The 27,538-nt window shown below is 42.9% G+C and overlaps 1 protein-coding gene and 1 long non-coding RNA gene across 9 annotated transcripts in view; both read left to right on the top strand.

Moving 5' to 3' along the window:
* The window catches only part of LOC121689599 (calcium/calmodulin-dependent protein kinase type II delta 1 chain), an 89,218-nt gene that overhangs the window by 32,267 nt on the left and 29,413 nt on the right, over positions 1 to 27,538 (top strand). For 4 of the 8 annotated variants that reach the window (XM_042069536.1, XM_042069534.1, XM_042069539.1 and 1 more), the window contains exons 3-6: positions 7,136 to 7,195; positions 11,448 to 11,502; positions 21,364 to 21,429; positions 23,367 to 23,439. In XM_042069536.1, the coding sequence (XP_041925470.1) occupies positions 7,136 to 7,195; positions 11,448 to 11,502; positions 21,364 to 21,429; positions 23,367 to 23,439 (254 nt within the window). Of the gene's footprint in view, positions 1 to 7,135; positions 7,196 to 11,447; positions 11,503 to 21,363; positions 21,430 to 22,367; positions 22,441 to 23,366; positions 23,440 to 27,538 lie in introns of all 8 variants that reach the window. The other 4 variants (XM_042069538.1, XM_042069535.1, XM_042069541.1 and 1 more) reach the window with 1 other exon arrangement.
* LOC121689604 lies at positions 17,718 to 20,409 on the top strand. The gene is made up of 6 exons (XR_006024826.1): positions 17,718 to 17,919; positions 18,693 to 18,809; positions 18,943 to 19,042; positions 19,285 to 19,360; positions 19,478 to 19,608; positions 19,960 to 20,409. It is a non-coding gene; the product is annotated as an uncharacterized LOC121689604 (long non-coding RNA).

Genomic DNA, 27,538 nt, shown 5'->3' with positions numbered 1-27,538 from the left:
TGGAGGAGAGTTAGTCTGATGACGTACTGCATCTTGCTGAAGTTTGATGTGGAAACATTAGGGGTCAAAAGCAAATGGCAAAACAATGACAAACTACAAATGATAAAAAGACCTTTCAATACCTAGTTCTTTTAGATGTGGGTGCAACCAAAATGTATACTTCTGTACTTCTCCTGTGTTGCCCCCTGTTATTGACTAGTGTGTCGCCTAGCACCAGGCTTGTGCAAAATTCCAGAATTGAATTGAAACTGGCTCTTAAATTCCAATTTAATTCTTGAATTTCACTTGCATTTCAATTGAGGTAGCAAACAGGAAGCAGAATTGCAATTTGAATTGTGCACAACCCTGCCTAGCACATCATTGGCCTTGCAGTGGAGTGATGAGGAGGTGGACTGATGGAGTGATGAGATGAAGAGAGAGAGAGAGAGAGAGAGTGATAAGAGAGATGGAGTGAGACAGATGATGGAGAGGAGTGGTGAACAGGGGGAGGGGTCAGCTTGATTGCATTGAAAATAGCTGCCCCCGTTTCCTGCAGCCTGACGGCATTCTCTGACTCTCGCCAGGGACTGGCATGAATTGGGCCAGCAGCTCGGTGTCCAAACACCTCGTTTCGATCTCCTCCTTCTCTCTTTTGTTACAAGCTGTTTTTAATATGTTAGATCTAAATTTGAAAGACACATTTGGCTCTGTGAGTGGGAGAGGTAAAGAGATAGACGGAGGAGACCCCAGGGCTCCAAAGGATTCAACTGTATTGTCATTGTGCAGAGTACAAGCACAGAGACAACCACATGCAGTTTGCGTCTAACCAGAAAAGTGCAGTCTGATAAACACAGTATGGTGTATGGTGGTGCATAAACAGTATAAGATATATAGTGCAGTGTAGACAATAGTATACAGTTAAGAAGGTGGAATGATTTACCGTAATATAAATAAACTATTAACAAACGTATCAAACTAACAAATGAACAAAAACAGTTCCAGCTGTGTGTGTGTGTGTGTGTGTGCGCGCGCATGCGTGTGTTTATATGTGTGTGTGTGTGTGTGTGTGTGTGTGTGTGTGTGTGTGTGTGTGTGTGTGCGCGTGCATGTGTGTGTGGCATATTCACTGATAATGAACCTGGTACACCATCTGTGAAGTTTGATGTCTGTGCTCCAATTATGAGAGTTTGATGCGACATCTGTTGCTAAGGTTCTTATAAGTGGGTAGCTAATGGATTAATGTTAAGTCATGAGTAGGTTGTTGCTGTTTTGACTTGATTTGTTTATGTTATAGATTTGTTGATGAGTTAATGGATCTGATTGTGGACAATAGGCTACTGGTAAACTGTATAGAGTGTAGTCCATAGCATGATGGTACATTAAGCGAAGTGGCCCATAGGGTCATATAATCCAGTCAAGGTAAAGAGGTCATTGGATTTACTCAACCATGTCCTGCAAGGCTTTACATTTGCTCTGTCACTGCACTTATTTGAATTAAATTCGAATTCTTTTATGTTCAAGTCAACTGATGCCTTAATTTCTCTGCTGGGAGAGATTGTGTCTATCCCTCCTCTCCCTCTGTCTTTCTCTCCATCTCACTCCATCTAGCGGCCTTTCTTTCTCTCCCCCTCATCTCTCTTTCCTGCTGACCGGAGTTCAGGCTTAGTGGTCATGTTAAGCGTGCTGTAATGGGCTTGTGTAATGGTAGGCGGACCTCAGAGAGAGCCACCGCTGACGACGACACAAGCAAAGCATCAAGTCAACACTTACCTCCCTTTAAATCCTGTTACATCAGAGATTAGGAGCTGAGGCCACAACCGCTCCGCCAGGGAGAGGCCTAGCAAGACAGACAAAGCCCCTGATTCTAAGGGCCTGTAAAAGCACATCTGAGTGGTCCGTCTGGGATTGCATCTTAAAGAGAGATGATTTCATTGGAGGGCTCGCAAAGAGTGGCTTTCATTTGCGGCAAATGCACCTGCAGGGAAAGGCCTAGCAAGACCAACAGGGGAGAGCCCCCCCTGGGCGGCATAAAGCCCCTAGTTTCATGGGCCTGTAATAACACATCTGACTTGTCCATCTGGGATTACATCTCAAAGAAAGCACATTTGATTGGAGGAAGTGTTTTTGTTGCAAAGAGTGAATCTCATTTGATCCAGGTAGCTAGGATTAGGAGTGAGTGAAACCGTTGCTAAGTGTGCTGCCATGTTTGATTGGCTTGGCTGGATTTGGGCGTGGTGTCCTAGAGGGCATCTACAGTAGTTGTAGAGATTTAGATGGCAGGGCTGCTCTATTACTTAAAGAGGCGGATCCCGAGTGCTGGAGAGCTCCGTGAGGAGCCATGATTAGAGGAAGGATTATGGATGCATCTTCAGTTCAATTGAACTTGACTATTAAGATTAGCAGTGCCAGTCTTGGACCGGGTCTTATTTCCCCAGGGAAAGGAACTCTCTCCTCCTCATCGTCTCTCTCTGTCTCTCTCTCCGTCCTCTGGCAGCCTGTCTCTCTCCTCTTTATCTCTCATTCTTTCATTTCTATATCTCTTTCTTATTATCCATGACTTTCTTCCTTTTTATCATCTTACTTGTTAATCTGGAAATAATACACAGAATTAACTCATACACGTGTATTTTGACTGGGCAACTTGCATTACATAGTTTTCAGTAAGGGGTGCCTCTTTTGCTTTGGATGCAATTTATTTATCTGTGTATGGACAGATCATGGATATGATTAGTAAGTGCAAAGAGTCAATGTACTTGTTAGTGTTTCTTATGTAAGGGATAATGTATAGAACGCCGGTCATTACTGGGAAAATAAGTCCCGAGAGGGCGAACCGGGCCCCGACGCGCAGCGGAGGGGTCTTGTTCCACCTTGAAGGGACTTGTTTTCCCAGTAATGACCGGCGTTCTATACATTATCCCGCTTATTACACGGCTACTTGCCAAAACGAAATAATAAACTCCCCACGATATGACTTTAACCTACATAGCCTAGCCTATTTGTTACCGTTCATCGTGACATTTGCTGAGAAACAAATAGTTTGCAACAACACACGCTGCTGAACTTGAATCAAACATTCTTTAGAACACAGCTGATCAACCGTCTGCTTTCACTTTTGAATGAAGTTCCAGTCCTTGCGTAGTGATATGGAAGATGTATCAGAAGCACAAAACCCGTTGCCATTGACAGCGGTAATTATATGTTTGCAGCGGTAATTACATGAATATATTTTACCGTAGAACTTTGGGAAATCCCATTCAAGTCAATGGAGCGTTCTACTAGCATTGTGAAGAGCCGTATAATAAGCAGAAATATTGTTGTGCTGAATTCTAAGAACAGAGAGTTCAAGTTAAATGTTGTTGTGCTGAGTTCTAAGAAGAGAGAGTACAAGTTAAGTGTGCACCCAGACAGACAGGAACTGCACCCTGTCTGTGTGTGTGTGTGGGTGAGATAAGAGTATGTCACAATGAAGTCGCTATGTCTTGCTTCCTATTTTCTGTGTGCATCTGTACAATAAAAGACACAGCTTTTGGGCTGCAGAGTCAGAGACTGATGGTGTGAGGAATTCTTCCTTACATTAGCAGGCTCTACTCTTGGTACCAGAGTTTGTGGGCAAAGCCATACTACGTGTTGTGGTTCTTGTATCTATATGTTGGGGTTACATTCCCTGACAGTTACCAACAATGTTAACAACAAACTCAGCTTCACTGCTGCAAACAAAGTTGGCTATATGTGGATAACTTGGCTATAGCAAAGTTGGCTATATGTGGCCTTGTGATAACAAAATCTTTACCTTTTGTTTAGTCCACTGAAAGTTATCCACATATCAAACTATTAAATATACACAGTTATGGAGGAATTGTTTTGGGGAAGCAGTTGCACTATATCCCACTTTTGCTGCCTTTAAGCCACTTAAATCCATAGCCTAGATAAGCATGGCCTACAACTTGACGTGATGGTGAAGCTAAATGCCCAAGAAATGTCACGTCATAAAAGTTGTAGGCCTACTAAACGCAAAAACTTAATGACAGCTTGTTCGTGGTGGTGTAGTGGTGCCTAATTGAAATGGGTTTGGCAAGGGGTATCTTATATTCGGCTATTACGTGTGGCACATTTACATGTATTGGGCTTTTAGCCTCTTTTAATTTATTTGATGAGGAACTGATAAAGACTGAGCAACAGAAAAGTCATAGTCGATACATAAATAGGCTATTAGCCTACTATTACTTTACTACTATTACTGTTATTATTATTTTTATTATTATTCGGATGAGGCAAAGGAATGTAAATCTGAGTCTGAAATGTTGGCTACAAACAGTCTATACTGCTGTAACTGCACTGCTGCTATTATTAATTGTTAACTTCCGGGAACTATTTGAGGCTTCCATTAACTGCCATTGTTGGAAAAAAATGGAACATTAGCGTCAATGGAGTTGTCGCAACTCTACCTTTATATGGCTCTGGTTCTGCCTAGTGGTTTTCAGCAAAACAAATTAATAATAATAATAATAATAATAATAATAATAATAATAATAATAATAATAATAATAATAATAATAATAATTGCTTGTGGAAACAGTCCAAGTGGTGCATCATAAAACTTATGAAAAATGGGGAAAGCATAACAAAGCACTTGGTCAAAATGACCCAAACCAACCATACCTGTAACCCAATATACCTTGTCAGAAAAGGGAAATTGAGGAGCAATAACTGAGCATATTGATGAAACAATCCACACTACGTACAGGGGTGAAAAAAAAACAATATTTGTATACAGTAACAATGGACCTTGGAGAGTCCACTACATTAGGATATAGCTGTAAACCTGTGCACTCAATAAAAGGTTATAGAGTCTGACTATTGGTTCGTCTCCTGTTGGAGCCACGGTCCCATCTTCAGTCCAAAGAGCAGGGAAGGACATGGGCAGACCTAAATGGATCCCTTCTAATCTTGTGGTATGAATGTTTGATAAATGGAATTAGAATAGCTCTCATTAATCACCGCTGAGTTGAGTGTTGCCGGGTAGATTGGAGTGAGAGGGTGAAGGTCGAGATGATGCATAGATGTTTAAATAGATGGAGAGATAACTGGATGGATAGATTGGAGAGTGAGAAAGGGATGTGAGGGTTGCGTAAAGAAACAGATGAGCAATAGATGTTCAGAGGGAGAGATGGATAGATAGATGTACATAGACACAAACCGAGAGACATGCAGATATCTCAGAGATGGACCAATCAGACAGAGAGGCAATGTCCGTGTAAAGGTGAGAGGTCAAGACGTCTGCCGTCCTCTGATCCCAGTACCACTCTGATCTCTCCGACGGCAGCGGTACAGTGAGCCGCCAGAGATCCAGTGGGATGCCCTGAGCGCTCGGTCAAAGGGCCAGTAGAGTCCACACTGGGACAAAACAAATCAAGTATGGATACAAAGAGACGGTGCACTTGGAAGTGTTTGTGATACTTTCAGAGCAAAACACAATGCAGGGGAGCTTTTTATATAAGAGACTTAAGCTCCTGATGTTTAGGAAGCTCCAGGAGCTCCATGTGCACCCAGTGTCAAAACAAACCCAGGATGAGCTTCATGAAATACTTACACGGTGAATATTTCACAACCAATCAGTGAGATCTACTGTACCACATATAAATAATTCACACGTTTCTTTCTTTTTACAATATGTAAAACCTAATTGAGACATGGAGGAATTGAAAGTGCATTCTACAATATTGAAGAGATTCTTGTTTTTTTTTTTTTCTACCTCTCTAGCTCTGTTACATCTACAGACACTGATACCTGAAAAACATCTCAGAACATCTCAGTCTCAGAACCACTTTAGAAAGAAGACTTACAAAGTTACACTACGAAGTGACAAATCGGCTAAAATGACCTCTGTGTGTTTATTCCAAACTGAGGTAGGAAAGGCAACTTCAACCACTGACAGGGAAATTTAAGCGGTCACCGAGCGGTCACTCAGCAACAGCAGGGCCCGGTCTGCCTCGACTCTTCAGCTGGCCTCTGCACTCACACACATGACAAGTTGGACATAAGATGCACAAAAAGGTGCACACGGACACACACACACACACACACACACACACACACTGTCCCCCGTCCCCCGGGAGTGTGACTTCAGTGCAGCCCCCCCCCCATGCCCACCCCCCGCCTGCTCCCCTCTGCAGGCTTCCACTGCAGTCGGTAATTATTGACTCTGCCTTCCACAAACGCGCTGTTATGAAGCACTCACGCTGTTTACACTCTCATCCTTGCGGGTTCAAATGAATTATGGATTCATTATTTCCTGCCCTCTGAGTGGCAGCGTTCTGGTCATTTGAGGTGGGGGGAAAAGCCACAGGAAAAAGTAAATGCATCGTGAGATGCATTATTCACTTCTGTGTTTCTGGTATCATGAATGCGCTAGACACCAACACAGGTTATGTGGTGGGATTTTGATATGGTTTTATCTGTTTATCCGTAGGTGTTTATCTATATACCTAATCTTGGTATTTAAAACTGTCTCACTGTTGTAACAAATGTGAGTCACTGTGTGAATTAGCAAGTGTTGTGCATGCACTAGCCTGACTCTGACCTACTGTTTCTCTGACCTAGGCTACTGTTTTTCTGCTTCTCTTTCTGCCGAACTCGTCCTCTCATGTTGTCATCTCTATTTTTCTGTAAACACCTAAAGTACAAGTAGTTTTAATCACGTATGGTCTATGCTCATTTTTCACATGGATCAGTTGCTGTTATGCTAAGGGAATATGATTCGACACTTTCTGATTGACTGCACATAGTACAGACTTGTGGTCTCTGTAAGAATGTAATGTAATACGATTCTTGTTCAACTTAACAGTGGCTTAGATGCACTTATCCCAGTTTACATGATGGATACTCGCATCCATCCATCCAGCTACAGCATCCCAGTTTCTCTTGGAGTACTCCAGCTAGCAGAAAGGGATTTCTCAAGACTTAGGGCTTATCTAGGGTTCTGAAATTGCGATGAAATAAAACTAAAACCCTGCTCCTACAGTAGGAGATGTTTGTTGTCCATGTAAAGGTAGTCAATCCCTATGCAGGGCTGTGGTTCCTGTTTGCTGTTGATAAGGTGCTCAGTGTGCTCTGTGGATCATGACACGGTTCCTCTTCTCTCTCCCTGTGCCCATAGACCACCAGAAGCTGGAGAGGGAGGCTCGCATCTGTCGCCTGCTGAAGCATCCCAACATCGGTAAGTCCAACTGTTGACCTCCCCCTTCATACGCAACCTACCGGTACTCCACTATTGTACCTCCCCCCTCCACACACACACACACACACACACACACACACACACACACACACACACACACACACACACACACACACACAATACAGACAGACCACAACCATGACTCTCTACTGTGTATCCAGATGTAAACAGATGGGCAGCCGTGGCCTACTGGTTAGCGCTTCGGACTTGTAACCGGAGGGTTGCCGGTTCGTACCGCGACCAGTAGGCACGGCTGAAGTGCCATTGAGCAAGGCACCTAACCCCTCACTGCTCCCCGAGCGTCGCTGTTGTTGCAGGCAGCTCACTGCGCCGGGATTAGTGTGTGCTTCACCTCACTGTGTGTTCACTGTGTGCTGAGTGTGTTTCACTAATTCATTGGGATAAATGCAGAGACCAAATTTCCCTCACGGGATCAAAAGAGTATACTTATACTTACTTAAACATATATACTTGACAGAAAAGAAAAAAGTAAAGAATCATCAAAGTTGCTAGATTATATCATCACCCTTTGACACTTGCACACGCCTCCAGACACGATACTAACAACTACCAACACACACACACACACACACACACACACACATACACACACACATACACAGACACAAAGAGAGAGACTAAACATAGCTTGTCTGGGAAATGGTGCTGCTCATAAACACATTCCCCACTGCTTTATCTATACAGCGGTCTGCACCGTATCATTTCACTGGGATGTCACAGTGGTAGCTCCCACATGTGTGCTCTGTGGGTTGTGCATGCAAAGGTCACTTGGCAGTTTTAATGCGGGGTGTGTCACCATACATGAACACCCTACAGCAGTACGGAACGCACTTGTGTCCATCACCATTGTGCACTGGCATTTCCCCATAGTGTTTTGTCAGAAGTTTTGTACTCCCAGAATGTGACACCCCAGGGAAGTTTGAGAGTAGCGTTGTCTAATATGTTATTGGATTCCTTATTGCTTGTATTAGAATCAATATTCTTATTCTTCTTATTCTTATTTACAGTATTTTTTTTTCAGTATCAGTATTGGTGTTCTCTCTGTTTCCAGTCTGTTTCACAGGCTCTGGCTGCCATGATCATTAAAACGGCAATGGTGTGTCTCACAACCGCCGTGCAAATTTAGCAGGCATCACTCACACACGTACACACACACGCACACACACACATACACACACACACACACACACGCACACACACACACCGCAGAGACGTCATCCCCACATTAAATAGACTTTTGAAAATACCCTGTGTTTGAAATGGCACAGAGCATGCCTGACAACAAAGCCCCTTGTTATTACAGATTTGCGATGGGGGTGTGAGGTGGAGGTTGGGGTTGGGGTAGTGGGGGTGAGAACAGAGGGAGGGCTGCTTCACCTCGCCACCCCCACGGCTGCTTAGCCACATTTTAGCAAAGGCTCATGGGTAAGCCTGGAGGTCGGTGGCAGACAAGCATGGGAGCGGGGGCCTGTAATTAACACCATTCTAATGACACGGCTTTACAATGAGGGAGGAGGAGGAGACACAGAGCGGGGGAAACCAGGCAGAAAGCACACAACAGCAGATCCTGAAACTCTACCAGACGACTGATGATGAGGCCAAGGTTGCTCTCCGTAGGTGCCATCTTTCCCCCCAAGCCTCACAGATTGACCAGTCTACTCGGCCTCCTGAGATATCTGGTGGGATTTATGGAGAAATGGATAGAATGATAGGTAGACAGACAAGCTGTTCAATTGGGGGGGGGGGGGGGGTTCCATAACCTAGCCACTGCCAATCAGCCACTGTGGATGATCAGATGAAACTGCAGGCTGTGTATGTGTGTGTGTGTGTGTGTGTGTGTTTGTGTTTGTGTGTGTGCCTTCCCCATTAAACGTTAGAGGAGGTAATGCAAATACAACTCCATCTTTTACTGGAGAGGGAGTATGTGTGTGTGTGTGTGGGGGGGGGGGTGTTGAAGGCCCTGCACAAGTGATTTACGGTGCGGTGCAGTAAAATGGTGTTTGTGGGCTCCTGGATCTATTTTACAGGCATGGAAAATAGCGGCTGGGCCATGTCCTCTCCTCCCCGCTTCACTCTCCATTTTTGGAGAGGATAAACACAGAATTGACGCCAGTGCAGCTAAAACCTCAAAGCCAGTTTTACATAAACACTCCGAGATCAGGCAAAAACATGCGGTCAGACATGCCTCAGTTTCCATGGTGCATCTCATGCACAGGTCAGTTGCCAAACCCATTTGAGCTCAGCTTTCATGACACACACACTCTCCTAGGGTATAGACAAGTAGCTTTCAAGATTATGTCAATTTCAGCCAGTGGTACACCCTGTCATTAAGATAAAAGTGAGGGTTCAACAACATGCCTGTCATAGTAATGATGTCTTTAGCCGTGTGTTGTTGACAACAGATGATTTGGGTGGCCACAGCTTTTTCCACCAAGGAGATGTTGTCTTTGAGACCCTGACTGTAAACATCACTAAGATGGGGGTGTATGTTGTCCCAAAGGGTAAAGAATCCCTCTCTTGTATGCCCCCCTCCCCCTGCTATCTCTGTACATCTCCATTTCTTTCCCCTCCAAAAGGGTCACGCCTTCTCATTCATCTCTGAGATTACTTGGGGAATTGTTTAGGCTGGTATATCATTGGTTTAACGAACACACACACACACACACACACACACACACACACACACACACACACGCGCATGCACACTCATAACCTCCTGTTCTCTCTCGCACTCTGACTCACTCATGCACACACACACACACACACACACACACACACACACACACACACACACACACACACACACACACACACACACACTTGCCTGAGTCCTCCAGGGTCTTAATGGCTGTTGCCATCTCTAGTGTGCGAGCTGCTGGCTGTCATCAGTCCAGAGTGCTCCTGCTGACACTGATTGTCACTCAGAACTGAGAGGAGAGACACAATGAAAGGGGAGCCCCCAGCCCCCTCCCGCCAGCCCCCTGCCTCCACCCCTCCCTCCACCTCCCCCTCCACCTCCCCCCACCTCCCCCTCCACCCCTCCCTCCACCTCCCCCTCCACCTCCCCCTCCACCCCTGCCTCCTGACTCTCAGATCAGTTCATACTGTATAGGGGTAGTGTAGTATAGTGTAGAGGGGCTTAATCATTCGGCTAAAGGAAAAGTCTGTGTGTTTCCATTTCCTCTATTATGCTAATTAAATATGGATACGCTCCCAATCAAGGGAGGAGTTGTGAACAGCTGTTTCCACTTGGGATTTCAATTTTTGAGCGTTCAAAATTCACATTATTACGCTTGATGGAAACATGGCTGGTATGTCTTCATGGGTAAATGGAAAGGACCATTAAGTCCTGTATTTCCCCCAGTGTGCTTGTCTGGACAAAAAAGAGAAAGAAAAAAAATACAAAAACATGAGTTTGATTCTGCATTGCCATATTCAGATTTAAAGCCAACTTCACCATCACGCGTTAGTCTCCTTCCAAAAGAGTAAGTTGCTTTTCACACTCTGTACTGTGCACGTAAACTCCACTGCAGCACCCATGCGGAGACATTACACCTCAGCCCTGTGGTAATACACTGGAACGCTCTGTTCTGGGCTCATGTCACGTTAGCTTTGACATGGCATCTCAAATGATGTGTGGAGGCTCCAAGAGACCCAGCGGCCCCTCTGAAAAGGATCATATCAGTAATGGAGTAGTCTTTCCCTCTTATATATTTGGAGAAGGGCTCAATCTCTCTCTTTCTTTCTTTCTTTCTTTCTCTCTCACTCACTCACTCACACACACACGAACACTCACACACACACACACACACACACACACACACACACACACACACACACACACACACACACACACACACACACACACACATACATACAGATATGGATGAGTCTGAAGATATTGCTAGAATGAAGAGCAATAGGTTAAACAGTCCACCAATGAGGGATCACAGAAGAAGAGTCAAGTGTGACCTCTTAGTGTTGGTGGCAGACGCTCATCAGTGGGCAATAGTGGATGAGAGGGGACGTAGAGCTGGATGATGAATAAAAACTCATCTCTGACATTTGCCAATGACCAGTTGCCATGAATCTATGGGTATGGGTTGCGATTCATTTGTGTGATTGGTTGATTTGTAAATAACACTCGTCTCTTCTCCCTCTCTTCTTCCCTTCTGCTCCTCTCCTTCGTCTCTCTGTCTTTTTTCTCAAGTGCGGCTTCATGACAGCATATCTGAAGAAGGATTCCACTACCTTGTCTTCGATTTGTAAGTAATGTTTGCTTTTATCACTTCAAAACACCAACACTCAATTTTATTGTTGTTATTGTTGTCATAGCATCGTGGATATTGTAGCACAGGGAAATTTCCCAGGCAAAAGAGCCCACAGGTAAAGAGTCACATCACATACCAGCACTGTTTTTAAAGTCTATCTAGTTGCCATTGACTACATTCAAGCTTGCCTAGAGAAATAACCATGGCTATTCTTGTACCAGGGAAGAATAATCTAGGGTTCTATGACTTGACTCCAGAGAAGAATTCAGTAAGAATCCACTGAAACGCTCACAAGGGTAATTTTTGAAAAGTCATTCCAGAGATCCATTGAGGATAATAGCCCTCTCACAGTTTCCAGCTGTTAAGAGAGTAACAATAAAACACCTTTGTCAGTTCTCAGTCTTTTTGGGGTGAGATGAGCATATGACATATAGTAGTGCAAGGTTTTTCCTCCGGGAGATAGAAGGGTCCTTTTCAACCAAGCAACTTGTCACTTTTCAGAAGCCATTGGTCTAACTCGAGGCAGCATAATCTTTCAAAGTAGTTGCCTATTACAGTCTTGTGTATGAAACAGTGTAGCTCAATAAAATGTCTTCTTAAAGGTCTCCAGTGAAGCTAAACTATTCCCGGTAGATTTGTGGAAGTAATCATTAGAACTGGTCACAATTTACTGCCTTGGATCAATGTATCTGTGGGCCAGTTCATTTACCCCCCAACAGGCCCAGAATTAATCGGTTACAGCAAAATGGGGATCTACGGCACACACTGGATCAGTGTCCACATTCCTTTGGGTAGCAGGTCATTATCAGAGCAAACGTGTCTGCAGTCTATGTGCTGTGTGCATTTGCTCATTTCCTATCTAAATTTAAGAATACAAGTTTGTCATACAAGTTTTGAAAATGTTTTATGATATAACAACATACAGTGACAAACATGGACATTCTAAAATGGATAGTTCTGGTCCTTGAGTATGATTGACTGAATCACGTTCAACGCCATTGTAAAACCTGTAAAACATTGACCACATTTCGTTCTACCTTGCCACCACACATTGATATACAAGTTAGAGTGGCATTGCTTGGCAACCATTCTGATAGTGGATATATATTTCATACCTAACAACCCCTTAGCTGTTCTGAAATCACTGGAACCTACAGCTTCTTGGTAGCCTGGATACCAGACTCTCGTGACTTCGCAGAGTAATGTACGGAAGTACGTAGACAGGCAGAGCCAGGCTAGCTTCTTGGGGCTTATTACAGTACTTGAATACAGTACTAAAATATGATCTACCGATATATGTTAGCAGGTTTTTTAATAACAGTTTCTGTGTGCAGAAAGACTTGTACATTTGACTTGTACAACTTGTTCCTTTTCTAAACGCTTCCTTTCCAGAGGTAGAAGAGATGGTCAGAGCTGAAAGCATGAGACCATTAGTGGTCTCTTTAATCTGCCGTATCTCTCCCCAAAGGATGGGATGTCTTCATCACCTTGCCACCCCTGTATTACTTGTTGACCTTTGAACTTTGGCAGCAGAGGTCTCTAATGGGATTTGCTGTGAGCTTCTTGTGACATCCATTATACAGAATCGTTACATTGATTCTATGCAGGTGTGTGTGTGTGTGTGTGTGTGTGTGTGTGTGTGTGTGTGTGTGTGTGTGTGTGTGTGTGCGTGTGCGTGTGTGCGTGTGCGTGCATGTGTGTGTGTTTACATAGCTCACTCATAAACATGAAATATGTACTGTATGGCTGGCCCATTACTGATGCATGGATCCAGCATCTCCAAGATACACACTATCCATCAATGCCTCCATCTGTGGACATACTGTACACACAGATCTCATCTAAGCCTGTTCTTCGAAGATATGCATTAAAAAAAAACAGTATGGAAATAAATGTAAGAAAGCCCAACAGCATATGTAGTACCTGCAGTTACACATCCTCTTCACAGCACCTTCACCTGCACCACCCTTCCCCCATAACGCTCCAAATGAGCTCTGAAATCCAAGGCAATGTTTGTGTTTAATATGACAGTGATGAGCTGAGTGGGCTCCATGCTAATTACGTTGCCACCGCCAGCAGCTGCAGCTGTCAGCGCGTTTCTACACGATGTTCTCGGCCGTTCATCTGTCTGTCTGTCTCAGAGGCGTCTCCTCTAAAGCATGAACTGTACTCTGTTGAGGGGTGGGGGACTAGCTGGTTACAAACATCTGTTTAACTGTCTACAGCCTACATTTGAATGCGTTTTGTTTATTTGTGTGTTTATAATTCACGCCATGTTTAATGACATGTAAGGATTTGATGGAAGGGACTAGCAGAAAAAAAAGATGGAAAATCAGAAAGAACAGAGTAGTTGGCCAAACAAAGTAAGAAAGAATTAAATGTTCTTGACTTGTGAAAAGGTCAAGAAAGTAACATAAATTATAGCATGCTGCACAGGTTCATACTGCATGAACATTTCTTCCTGCACTTATTGAATGTCAAAACCTCCTCCCATCACTCTCTGTGTTGAATGTGGAAGTGCCACAGTGGTCCAGGGGGAAATGAAAGGCAGGTGATATTTCTGTACTTTGTAATTGGGTGTACCTGGGCAGCCTGCCCATCAGATATGCACAACCTTTTTTTTCTCTCGGAAAAAGCCGGCTGCCGCCGACAGCCGAGTGGGAAGTTGTGAATATGCAACAGCGTGAGTCACAACTCTGTGAATAGTGACGGTTGGCCGAGTGCCGGGGGAAGAGAGTTGACAGACTGCCCTCTGGTCTAGTCTCTCTCATCATTTCATTTCTCTCTCTCTCTCTCTCTCTCTCTCTCTCTCTCTCTCTCTGTCAGTTGGCTTTTTATGGAAGGCCCAAAGGCGATTGCACTATGGTCATTTCATCACTTAAAGTGCTAACAATTCCTGGGCCTCTCTTATTCATGAAAGCCATCTTGGTCTGAGTGCTCGTGTGTGGGGGAAGCTGTGCACTTTCATATTGGCCAGCCTAACCTCCTTTTGCTTGATCTGCTTCCCAAACACCAAGCTTATTCTCAAAGGAGCACTGTGTTGCTAATTAACTGAGGGAGTGTAGCATGCACTCAATTAGCTAATCGATAAAACTCTGAACGATTTGCTGCCCTAAGACACGTACAAGATGAGGAAGGTTTAATCATCCGTTGGATTCCTCAGCGCCTCGAGCCGAACCATTGACTCCATATGACGTGACGGCATAACACCTGCTTGCTTGCCCTTGAATAGAAATTGCCAAATTGCCAAGCTCTCTATCCCGAGACTAATTCTTACAGGCTTCTCTTTGTCATCAAAGTAGAATGCATTTTCACATTGCTATCATCACACTCATTATAGTTGTAGTTTCTATACACTAGTTTCTACTCGTTTGATGTGGATTATCACGATTGCTTTTTCCAGAGGGTCATCTCCCTCACTGATTGTCCACCTTTCTCATTGCCAGCTCCCACCCTCCAATTGTGTTCCCATCCGTGTGACCCCTGAGTCTGAATGTCCACCCTTCGTGGCTGCTGCTATATCCTTTGCTACGTCGAAAATGTGCTATGGTGACGACTGATGGGATCACTGGCAGATGGTAGCAATGGTAACATTCAGCTCAGCAAGGTTGTGAAGTTCCAAGAGCTAAGCTAAATGCAATGGAGCCATATAGTATCATGTGTCATGTGTTATGGCTCATCAGGAAGTGGAGAGGATACACAGATGTTGTGCACAACATTTCATTCCTTGATCAGTTCAATTCTTTTAAACACAATACACTGTTCCTAGTTCCAGATAGAGTATGCTGTATCAAAGTCCTTTTAGGCAAGTCCCTCCCCTCTGCGGCCATATGCAGAAATGCACGTGCGCAAGGTTTCACCAATCTTGCTCCAGCGGCGAGATCACAACACATGATTGGCACGATGTATTCACATAGGAACTAGACATTCATTTTCTCGTATTTGAAACGTGGTTTACGAATGCCCAGAGCCGTTTATTGGGCGCTACGAATGTCTATCAAATGCGTCTGTACGTAGCTCATAACGGCTTCGGTGTGTCGTCATTGTCTTGCTGCCCTCCCTCCGTTCTGTGATTGGTCCCCTAGCTGAGGCGAAAATTTGCTCCATGGAATCCAGGCTGCCTAGCAGTGTGAATAAAATTGCGTGCGTAAGGCAGCATGGGAAAACCCAGGGTAGTAGACAACTGCAATATTGGCGTTATAAACTAAGCTCATGCATTTCTATGGAGGATGTTTTGAGTGCTGTGTCTCCTCGTTAGAAAGTCTCTGGCTGTATTGAGCCACCCTGTATTGTGCTGGTTCTGACTTGGCTAATGTCCAGTACTGGATTACCCGTCTGGAAGCTTCAAGTGTCTGAAACAGAACAGCACGAAGGCAGAGAGCAAGGCAGGGATGTGCCGTTAAAGGTCCATTACTTTTCACTTAGTTACAGATTTGAAGGTACATTAAATGGATGTAGGCTTTAATGGCTTTAAAACCACAATATACTTGAATACACCCTTTGGCTTTGCTTTCACATAAAGGCCAAGTTATTTTAAGTAAGAAATGGTTTAAAAGTATGTTTTTTTATAACCTGGCAAGCCAAATAAAACATTCCAAACAGTCACAAACAGTGATATTTGGATATCCTGTGATTTTGTTCTCATTCAAATGTGCTTTCCCTGCTGAAGTATTACTCCATTGGGCAGGTCCCTCAGAGGCCAGTGTGAGAAGGGCTGAATAAACAGCCATTAAATGGAGGAAATGAGCTCCACTACTGCAGAATCTGGACGCTGCCTTCACACTCCTCTGTCTTAGACCTTACTAAAGCCGTCTTCTTGGAGCTGGACATGTGTTTACCAAAACAAGGCCCTGCTGTAATGGCAGTAATCACCGACCTGTTCTGATTTGTTTAGCACACCCTGGGTTATCTGAGATCTGTGATTTCAGTCCAGCAGAAGTAGCCTATGCAAAGTGTGTAGTTTTAACAAGCTGGGGGAAAAGTTGATGAGTTTGGAAGAAGCGTATTCTGTGTAGAAAATAATCATGCTCAAATTCACATGAAGGGAAATGACATCATGGGCCCTAATTATCTATTAGTTAGTTATCTATTTGTAAATAATCTATTTGTTAATTGTGTACAAATAAGCAAGATCCTTACTTTGCAATTTCAGGGACACTGGGTGAAAAGGCTCTGAATCAGGGGATATACTGACCGGATATTTTTTATGACATGCAGCATATCAGGAGCATCTTTGATCATATCCTGAGTTTTTAAGAATCAGTGAAAATATTGATTTATTTTGACTCCTGATATGCCAATGAGATATCAGGGGTATGCATACCCAAATCACAAGTCACACACACCATTTCTGGATATCTTTGGGTAGGTCTCCACCCTTGGATAGGCTTAGGCTATCATATTAGATAGCCTAGGCCCAAGATCTGCCTAATTAAGTCACGCATGCCCTACGCCCAAAACGTACCATAAAACATCACTGATAGGCTATTTGCCATTTGATTTCTATCTAATTTCGGGACATTCAAAAATAGACTATTTACAGTGTAAAGACTACCTTTTTCAGGTCAAGGCTAGCCTACTTACCTAATTATTTTGGTTATGGTTCAATTTCAATGATATCTTTGAGATTTTATAGTTGCTATAGTCTGTAGGTCTAGCCTACTTTTTATGTATAATATGCATGAGATCTGTTGGAGGAATAAAGTCCACATTTTAAATTATCTGCTTTCCCCTTGTCCCCAATGCTGTCTGCCAAAACGAATTCGGTTCAGCTGGAGTTGCCACATAACAACAATACAAAGTTAAATTTAACAGTAGCCTAAACAATTTGAAGTAGGCCTACATTAAGAAGAATAGCAATAATAAACAACAATTCAATCAATAGCCTATAATGAAAATAAATACATACTATATACTACAAACCATAACACATAAGAAAGGCTTATTAAACTTGTTAAAGTTGAGCATACTATTTTAACATTACAAGCTTCCTTGTGGGCCAACGTAACAATGGATCAATCATGTTGTAACTTGTCTATAAAACGTGGGTGACTGATAAACCAATGTTGATTTAATTAAGGAACAAGGCTTCAAATGAAATTGACGTCAAACTATATGAGAACCAATAATGTTAATAATCAGAATAGTAGTAATAGCCCACTTGGCTACTATGTTTTGACACTTCTACAAAATCAGTTTGGTTAATGTAACTAAAATATGCAGGCCTAATAATTTCCACGATTTCTTATGCTTTGCCTCTCGATAAGCGCATGCGCACACACAGCATACCCATCCCCCACCCCTGACTGACTTTTCAACGAACTCCTTGCCACTGGTGGTGACTTCAACCGTCACTTTTCTGTCATGCATCTGACTGCAAGCTGTACAAACTCTGCTGTCATCATATCCAAGGTAAGAACTACAGTACTTTTGTATGCCAATTGAAAACTGGAATTAATTAGGAAAATACTGTTTTTAGCATTAATGTTAACCAAAACCGTTTGTTAACCGTCATGTTAGAATCAGCTAACGTTTGCTAGCTTGCGAGCTAACATCGCTAACGTTAGCTGCTAGCTGTTAATGTTAACTTTTCCAATAACTAACTTTACCATTGTGTGGAATATCTGGAATGGTAGTAATATCATATTCAACAATAAGTCTGTCTGAGATTTCGTTATGGATGTAAAGTTTTAGTTTGAATGAAATGGCCAAGGCTATCAGGCACGAGTAGGTTAGCTAACCTAGCTATAACTTCTAGAAGCTACATTTATAGTGGCTGCTAATGACTATGCAGGCTAACGTGAACAGGGGGTTGACGTACCTCAATATGATGCCGACAAGTGAAGGGATCTTTAGTTTGTGAAGGGTAACGTATAGTGTTATATTAAGCCATCCTTACACCAGAAGACTTGACCAGATTTGGGTAAGATTATTGAAAGATTGTAGTCTTTTGAGTAAAGCTTGAAAGCCAAATCTTGTCAAAGGTTTCTGATGTATGGGTAGTATTAGGCAAAATGTTTTTCATTTCATAGCTCTTATTTGGTTGTACCTGACTTGTGCCAAGGCATGTGTTTATTTAAGATGCATGTGAGGGCATTAGTGCTTCAGTGATAGTCTTTTCACGTTATGTGTAAGCTTATTTTGCAATTTATTCATCTTAATTTCCCTCTGTTCTCCGTTTGCAGGCAGTGAGTTGTGAGGACTGCTTCCCTGAGAACACTGAGTGCATTCTGGAATATTCCAAATGTGTGCCACTTCCATACAAAAGAAGTTTCAATCCCGCAAGAGAGTTCACTCACCAGGTAGAGACAGACAGACAGACACACACACGTAGAATAGCAAATAACATTATAATGTGTGTGCATGTATTTGTGTCTGTTGCTGTGTTTAATTTCTCCCCTTTTTTCATGTGTCTGTTTGTTGTTATGACTGTAGTGGGCTCCATCAACAGACCAGGGCAAAGTCGGTCTGTCCTGCTACTACTACATGCTACTTGACTATGTCTGGAAGCCATGGCTGCTGCCCTCAACATGCTGTAAGTGTTTGTGTGTTTTGAATGAGGGCTATGTCACTGTGCACACTCTAATTTGTTTGACAAATGTGCAATGTAATGTATTAATACAGGAACTAATCATTATTGTCGTTTTTAATAATAGTCTTGAATTTTGAAGTTTAGCCATGTTTACCATTATGTTGGTGGTAATGTAAATAATGTGTTGAATATATGCCAAACTGAGCATAATCATAATTTAGTTAAATCTTATTTTCTATTTACAGAAACTGAAACCCTCACAAATAAACTGATATCAATAATTAACATTGATGGTGATGGTGGCGAGGGTGCCTTCATAAGGTAATTATCATTTTTGTTTGAACACCTGATTGACTTACCAACTTATTTTTTAATGTTTGATTTTTATCTTAATCAACAATAACATAATGTATAGCAATTGCTGTTTTATTTTTTTAGGTGTCATCCAGCAAGTCCCAGCCTGGAGCCAGAGGCTGGCACTGCACGTCAGATGGGGGAGGATCTATGTTAGGCATCAGAAAGGTGGTTTAAGCACCTCTAAGAGCTTCTGCAGACAGTGTTGCAATTAGGTATGATACTTTTGGAAATTGATCTTAATGCCTTAATTAAAAAAATTAGGAAAAATCCAACCTTTAAGGACAGCAATTTTCTTTGTGAATGAATAATGTATCGTAAATAAATAAGTGTTCCTTATTTTTTTTATTAAGGCATTAAGATCAGATGATTTTTAAATGTATGTGTATGCTAAGGTTATGTAAACTTATGAGCACAACTGTAATACATATCTCCATTACTTCTAACTATTGCACCTGACGTCTAGGCTGCTATTGTGGGTTTGCTTTTATTTGTCACACAAGCTGAGTTAATTATATTAACGGACAGGGTCAATTGTAACATATACTTTCTTTCTCTTTTTACAGACACCTGACTTTTACTGCCAAAGGGACCATCAGAGCACCTCTCCCTACCATCTATACCAGAAGAGTACGGACAAGGGCCCAAAATGTTTTAAAGGACGTTGCAAGCCCAGACCATGAACTGTTTAAACCACTGTGGTCAAGCAGAAGTCTCTGTTCTCACTCGAGGCAGGTCATTGAGAGGGGGCGAGTGTCACTGCGAAAGCCCCCTACTGCAGGCGAGAAAGCCATGTTGATTTGAATATTGATTGATAAATACAATAAAGGCCATGTAACAAATTTTATTGCCTGTCGTACAGTATATTTTTCATGGTAAAGTAAAATAAGTCATTGGGATTTAGCAGGTGTAAGTAAATAATGTAATTAAGTGTATGTAAAATTAATGTGAAATATTATTTAAGTTAAAGATGCACAATAAGCTCAGTGATGGTTATGTACTATCTCACATTTAAAACCATTACATAAATCACCATATATAAATCACATTAATTTAAAAAATAAAGGCATAAAGCCTATTGAAAAGCAAATAAAGGCATGCACATAAATGCCTGCAAAATTAGCTGTGTCTGGCAGTATATGGGCTTTATATGCGTAGTCCCATGTTTGACATATCAGGGGGTATATGGGAACAAGAACAAGAGGTGTCCGGGGTCATATAAGTAGCTAATACTTGAAACATGGATCATATCAGGTGAGAATATGAAGTCTGGATATCTTGCATGTCGTCGCAGTCCCATTCAGGACTTTTGATATGCTCCTGATATGGCAATTGGCACTAAAATATCAGGAGCATATCAACCAATATATTTCCTGATATTACGCATATCAGGAAATATATCACTATGAATATTCCCTGATTCAGAGCCTTTTCACCCAGTGGGAGCTGTAGTTTATTGAAAATCTCTTCATTCAGAAATAGTCATATAATAATAATAATAATAATACATTTTATTTATTAAAGCGCATTTAATGACACCCAAGGTCACCTCACAAAGAAAAAGGTTGTTAAAATGAGTCATCTCAAAGTACTATACCTGCAATGCTCTAGTTTGTGCTCTTTGTTTTGCTATAGACTGTAAGTTCTGTACTGTTCTATATGTCCCATTGTTTGGGCCCATTAGAATGAACACAGTACTGTTCCAAATAATGCATGTTTAGCAAGGAGAAGAAAAAAATGGTACTATGAATCCTATCAAAAGCTGCACCAGCCTACCACATCTCTGTGTTAGTTTGACCTTTTTTTTTGGCGAGCACAGAGCCTGTCCTTGTGTAACGTCTCCCCCTCAGCACCGGTCCCTGAACGGCAAATTTAGACCACTAATTGCACTTGCTGCCCAGGTTTCCCGCCGCTCGGCAGAAGTTGAAGCCTGGAATTAAACTGTCTCATTTTCTCCTCCACATTTCCAGAGTCACTGGAGGGGAACTGTTTGAGGACATTGTGGCCAGAGAGTACTATAGCGAAGCAGATGCCAGGTCAGTGCTGTCCACACAAACACTTCACCCCACAGCAGAGGAACTCACATTCTGGTTCAGATTCAAAGTGTCTTTATTAGCTGTTTGGATACAGTGTTGCCAAACAAAGCTAGTGTAAAAAATTACATTAATTGATTACATTAATGATTAATATCAAAAGTACAGTAATGAAAAGTCTTCCTCTTTAATTTATGAATTTATATGGGTAATCATTGGTGTGTGTGGTGTTAATGACTTTAAGCATTTAATGCCCCATTAAGTTATTTTTGAGGATCCACATGTATTCACATTTCACTGTTTCTTATATTTGTAGTCTTGTTGCTTATTGTGTTTAGCTTGTGCCTCTTTCGCTTTTTTTATTGACTTCTCATGTCTGTTACAGTTTCAGTTTCTTTTGTTTCTATTGTCTGTTTCATCATACTTCTTGGGGACAATGTCAAACATTTGTCAATATGTTCTCTGATTGGACATTGCTCATATCCAATAAGGAAATACAAGGTCACTTCTCACACTTCTTCAGGCTGGAAATTCTTAAACTTATTACTGGAAGCTATTTCAATTGATATGCAAAAACATTATTCCCCAGAAATAAAAGAACAAAAGAGCTTCAACAAGTAAAGAAAAACACTTGCATATGACTGAAAAAGTTGATTTAACATAATAGCTGGGGGTCAGTTGATGTTGTTTTTGTCTTTTTATATACCTGTCTTGTTTTTGTTTTCTGTCTTGCGGCTGGAACTCCCTCTTCTCTCTCTCTCTATCTCTATCTCTCTCTCTTTCTCACGTTCACTTTCACTCTTTCTCACACACTCTCTCTCCCTCTCTCTCTCTTTCTCTCTCTCTCTCTCTGTCTCTCTCTCTCTCTCTCTCTCTCTCTCTCTCTCTCTCTCTCTCTTCCTTTCTCTCTTTTGTCTGTCTCTGGCCTTGTTTCTCCACAGTCACTGCATACAGCAGATTCTAGAAAGTGTAAATCATTGTCACCAAAATGGCATAGTACACAGAGACCTGAAGGTTAGTACGTGCACCAGGGCCGACATGTCAACATGTGGCTAGCCACATCTGGACAAAACAATTAACAACCGAGCACCCCCCCCACCCCCCACCTCCCTTAACCGCCCGCCCGCCTGACCTCCTTGCCTCCCTGTCATGGCGATTCACTGACCCTTGACCTCCGACTTGATACCACCACCCACCCACCCAAGAGCTACTAGTGCCCCTCCGCCGCCACCCAATCTAGGGAGGGGTGAGGCATGATCCGGTTCCTGGAGAGTTGATGGATGCATATAACCTGACTCACAATCCCCAACAATTCCCCAGGAGCCAAGGCCACATGCATGCAGTATCTCTCTTGAGTAGTGGCTCCCTGGTCTAGGGGGTGCAACGGTCAGGGGGTCAGGGAGGTGGTGCGGTGGGGGTGACCGGGCTGGAGTGGACGGTGGGTAGACAGAGCACCACCCCTCCCTCCACCTCATCCTCACTCTCCACTGCCCTCGTCCCCCCCGGTCTGTTGTGCCCAGGAGCCTGCAGAGTAAACACCACTTCTGTTTTGAGCCCCGGGGGAGAGGGCAGCGGCGTGCCTGGGGGATGCCACGGCAGCCAGGGCAGATGGTGGGGTGGCACAGGAGCCTCATCTCCCACTGGATTACAGCTTACTTTACCACAACACTAAACAATGACCATAAACAATGTGCTAATATTGTAAGAGTATCAATTAAAAAGGCATAATGTTTTTTGGCAATAGGATTATGTATGGATTTTCCCATGTATACTAAATTGGGACTAAATTGGGACTAAGATGGCCATCATCACCACCACTGCCAGTCTGCGGTCACACCAGCGGAGCGCTTTCTCTCTCTCTCTCTCGGGTCTCAATAAGCGCGCACAGACAGTGAGTGTGAGCTTGTCACTAACCCACACCCCCTGCTGTTTGCATGCAGTCATTGCATTCAGCAGATCCTAGAGGCCGTGCTCCACTGCCACCAGATGGGCGTGGTCCATCGCGACCTGAAGGTGAGTAGAGACGCTGGGGAGCCCAACAAAGCCCTTCCTCCTCCTCTTCCTCATTCCCCCCCCCCCTCTCTCTCTCCTGCTCTCTGTATCAACTTCTTTCTTCCCATTTACCAACCTTCCTTGTTTTATTTCTACCCCTTCCTTAAGGCCTCTCACACACATAACATGCAAGCTAGGGCTACTTTGGTCTTGAACTATAAGCTGTAGAATGAAGTAAGAGTAGGGGGCAGTCTACAGTCCTCTTGTTTAGCTTCAAAGGTCGACTTATTGATTAATTGACCGATCGACTCCCCTGATTTGGGTGCACACTGACGAGATTACTGTGAACAGCAATTGTTTTACAACTGGATGTGTTTATTTCATTCGGCAGTAAAAGACTGAAGACTGAAATGTTAAAGTGGGCTTTGCACCTTTAAGACGCCAACTCCCCATGCCTTTGCCAGTTGGCTCTGAGATAATGAGTGTGGCCAGTTTTGGCCATCAGACTGTGAAGGTAAAACTTTGTTTAGCTGTGCTGGGGAAATGAAGCAGAGCTGGAACAAAGAGATGTTGACCGACCCCGAAACACACTCAACAGAAGAAAGAATCCTTAGAAAAAGAATAGAAGAGAAATAGCATGTGAGGCTCGATTACTTTCTCCGAGATATCAGTTATCATGGCAAGGTAACTCACAGCATTTAAAACTGAGTACATGCACACACTGTGCACATTCCCTGAGAATATATTTTTAGTTCTTTTATGATACTATTTTATCAGAATCTTTTAACATATCATTTCTGACCGTCTAAAACATAGGTTCTCAAAGTGCGGCCCGGGGGCCAATGGCGGCCCGCGGAAACATTTCTGGCGGCCCACGATAACATCTGATAACATCTGTAAAACTGTACAACTGTACCGTGTGCTTTGAAAAGAATGAATCTCCATTTAGTGGTGTTTCGTGGCCGTCAGGTTTTCCTGTGGTGCTTTGGTAGCTGGAATTGGCCCTGAATAAGGCCTATGCTGATAAGAAGCAAGGCACACTGAGACTGTTTGTTCTAAATAGGTTTGTACTTGAATTTGGACTACAACCAGAACTGTTATATCCCAAATTTGTCTGTTAGAGGGTAGAGAACCCCAGGGATTGTGTGTGCATTGCAATTTTTCTTAAGATTTCCACAAGTTTTGCCAGGTTTAGCCTCAGTTATGAATTAAAATGTGTTTAATGCAATAAATATAAACTGTAGAGATGCAATCTGGTCATTAAAATCATTACAAATGGCATTTTTTTCCAGGTTTTTTTTTTCTTTTTCTCCCCCCGCCCCTTTGGTGGCCCTCAGTTCAATGTTGGGTTCCTGAATTGGCCCTCACTAATCAAAACTTTGAGAACCCCTGGTCTAAAAGGTGTTCACTTGCATAAATCTAGCCTATATGTGCCTTATCAAATCCTTTTATGATAACGCTTAATGTCATTTAGAGGATTTCAAGATAGACACGTCATTACCGTGCACACCAGTCAAAAGCTTGCCGCGGGCAAGGCGAGCAGCGCGGCTCTCATTTGCCAATCAAATGAGGCAGGTGCAGCCGATAGCTCTGTTTCAGTGCTGACATAATGAACCCCCATGTTTGCATACTGAAAGCCTCTGTCTCTGGTCATTGGTTCAGACTCCTCCGTTGCCATGTCGACACACACACACACACACACACACACAGAGAGAGAGAGATGCACATAGAACATGCACAACAAAACAAATGTGGGTTAAAATGGCCAGCACATGAAAGGAGAGGCCCCATGGAAGCTTCATTTGAGATTTTGTGTGTCACTGATCATCTCTGACTAAGAGATAGAGAAAGAATCAATGCACACATACACAAACAGACACAAACTTACATACACACACACACACACACACTTCAGATTGCAAGACACACATTTTTCATCAATTTTCAATGCAGCCATAATTAGATATCACCATAAACCATAGTTAACATATGAATAGCACCGTTATGAACCTAAATGAAATGCAAAAATATGAGTCATTATGACCGCCGCGCAGCGAAGCGGCGGTCATATAGGTTTAATCAGATTTTTTCCGTCAATGATTCCGGGACACTGAAGGACCGGGGTACACGAAACTTGGTGGGCATGTAACCCCACATGGATAGCATGGAACCATCGTTTTTCGTTTTGATCTGTAGCCCCCCAGCTGGACTGGACCCCCGAAAGGAGGGTAGGGCAGATACAGTTTTCTGTGAATATCTCGAGAACCGTAGGGTTTAGGAGGACCATTTTTTTTTGTATGTTGATCTCAAGGGGCCATGTCAACCCATTCCATAACCACTCATTTCATGTATAGCGCCACCTAGTTAAACACAAAAAAGTAAAAATGAGGTGTTGTAATCGCAGGTATCTGTGACCTAACATAGTCAAAACTGCACGAAATTGGAAGTGTAGGATCATTATGACACCCTCTGTATGCACGCCAAGTTTCGTGGAATTCCGTTTATGGGGGGCCACACAATAAATTAATTTATGTTACTATACACCAACTGGCCTTTAGGTGGCCGGAGACAGTTTTCTGTGAATATCTCGAGAACCGTAGGGCCTAGGAGGTCCACCTTTTTTATGTATGTTGGTCTTAAGGGGGCATGTCAACCCATCCCATTACCACTTATTTCATGTATAGCGCCACCTAGTTAAAAATGAAAAAGCAAAAAAATTAGGTGTTTTCTTCACAATATCTCTGGCTGACATGGTAAAAACTGCACGAAATTAAAAGTGTAGGATCATTATGACACCCTCCGAATGCATGCGAAGTCTTGTGTACTTTCGTTCATGGGGGGCCTTACAATAAAATAATTTATGTGTACATTTAGTGATGTACACCAATAAGGATTCCCGGGACAATGAAAGACCGGGGTACACAAAACTTGGTGGGCATGTATCCCCACATGGATAGCATGGAACCATCATTTTTCGTTTTGATCTGTAGCCCCCCCCCCCCCCCCCGCTGGACTGGACCCCCTGAAAGGAGGGTAGGGCAGACACAGTTCTCTGTGAATATCTTGAGAAATGTAGGGCCTAGGACAGGGGTGGGCTAACTGCGGCCCGCGGGCCGGATTCGGCCCGCCAAGCACTTTCATCCGGCCCGCCGAGCATTTCATTATGTCAATGTCAAAACATCATGTTAAATAGAGATAACATCATGTTAAACTAAGTTAACTCTTAGTTATCTCCTTTGCAGCAGATCTAACGTGAACATTATGCGATCCATTTAATTGGGAACGCGTCTGCACTCACGAGAGGGAGAGAGAGCCGCAGGTTCCAGCTGGCTTGTCATTGTTGATAATTGATATCTCCTTCTTATAAGAAAGTTTTAAAAGAAAATCATGAAGGCAACAGTAGTTCCCACTACTGACCATTTAAAAACTGTGAGAGGGCCCAGCTGTAGGTACAGCACTAGCCATAGCGGAGCAGGCAGAAGATCATTGAGAAATAAACGTGAATTAAAGCGACTGTCTTAAAGCGACAGTGCACAATTTATATATTTGTTAAACAGCATAAAATTAGCAGCATTTTTAAGCAATTCATATTGTAAAACAAATACGTTTCATACTAAATTATAGGCTATAAAAAATGTATTTTTTTTATGTGTGTGTCGTGTGGGGGGGGGGGGGGGGTTGTTGTGCGGCCCGCCGGCCAGTTTTCAAAACCCAATGTGGCCCTTGAGCCAAAAGGTTTGCCCACCCCTGGCCTAGGATGACCAATTTTTTCCGTATTTTTGCCTCCAGGGGTCATGTTAACCCATTTCATGTGCACACATGTGCACAAACAGATACACACGCATACACATACATTCACAGTAATCATATGTATGACACATACTCACACAGTAGACATATATACGCATGCATGCACATGCACACACACAGGCACATAAACAGGCAAACACACAAGCACATGCACATGCACGCACACACACACACCCACACCCACATAAACATAAACATGTACACGCACACATGCACACAATTCAAGAATTTCTCAGAATTATGAACAGGCAAGATGGGGGTGGGGTTGTATAAAATGTATATTACATGTGAAATCTTTGAACTAATCATG

Source organism: Alosa sapidissima, chromosome 18 (assembly GCF_018492685.1).
Source record: "Alosa sapidissima isolate fAloSap1 chromosome 18, fAloSap1.pri, whole genome shotgun sequence".
NCBI classification, from domain to species: Eukaryota; Metazoa; Chordata; class Actinopteri; order Clupeiformes; family Clupeidae; genus Alosa; species Alosa sapidissima.
This window is presented reverse-complemented; position numbering and strand designations above follow the sequence as displayed.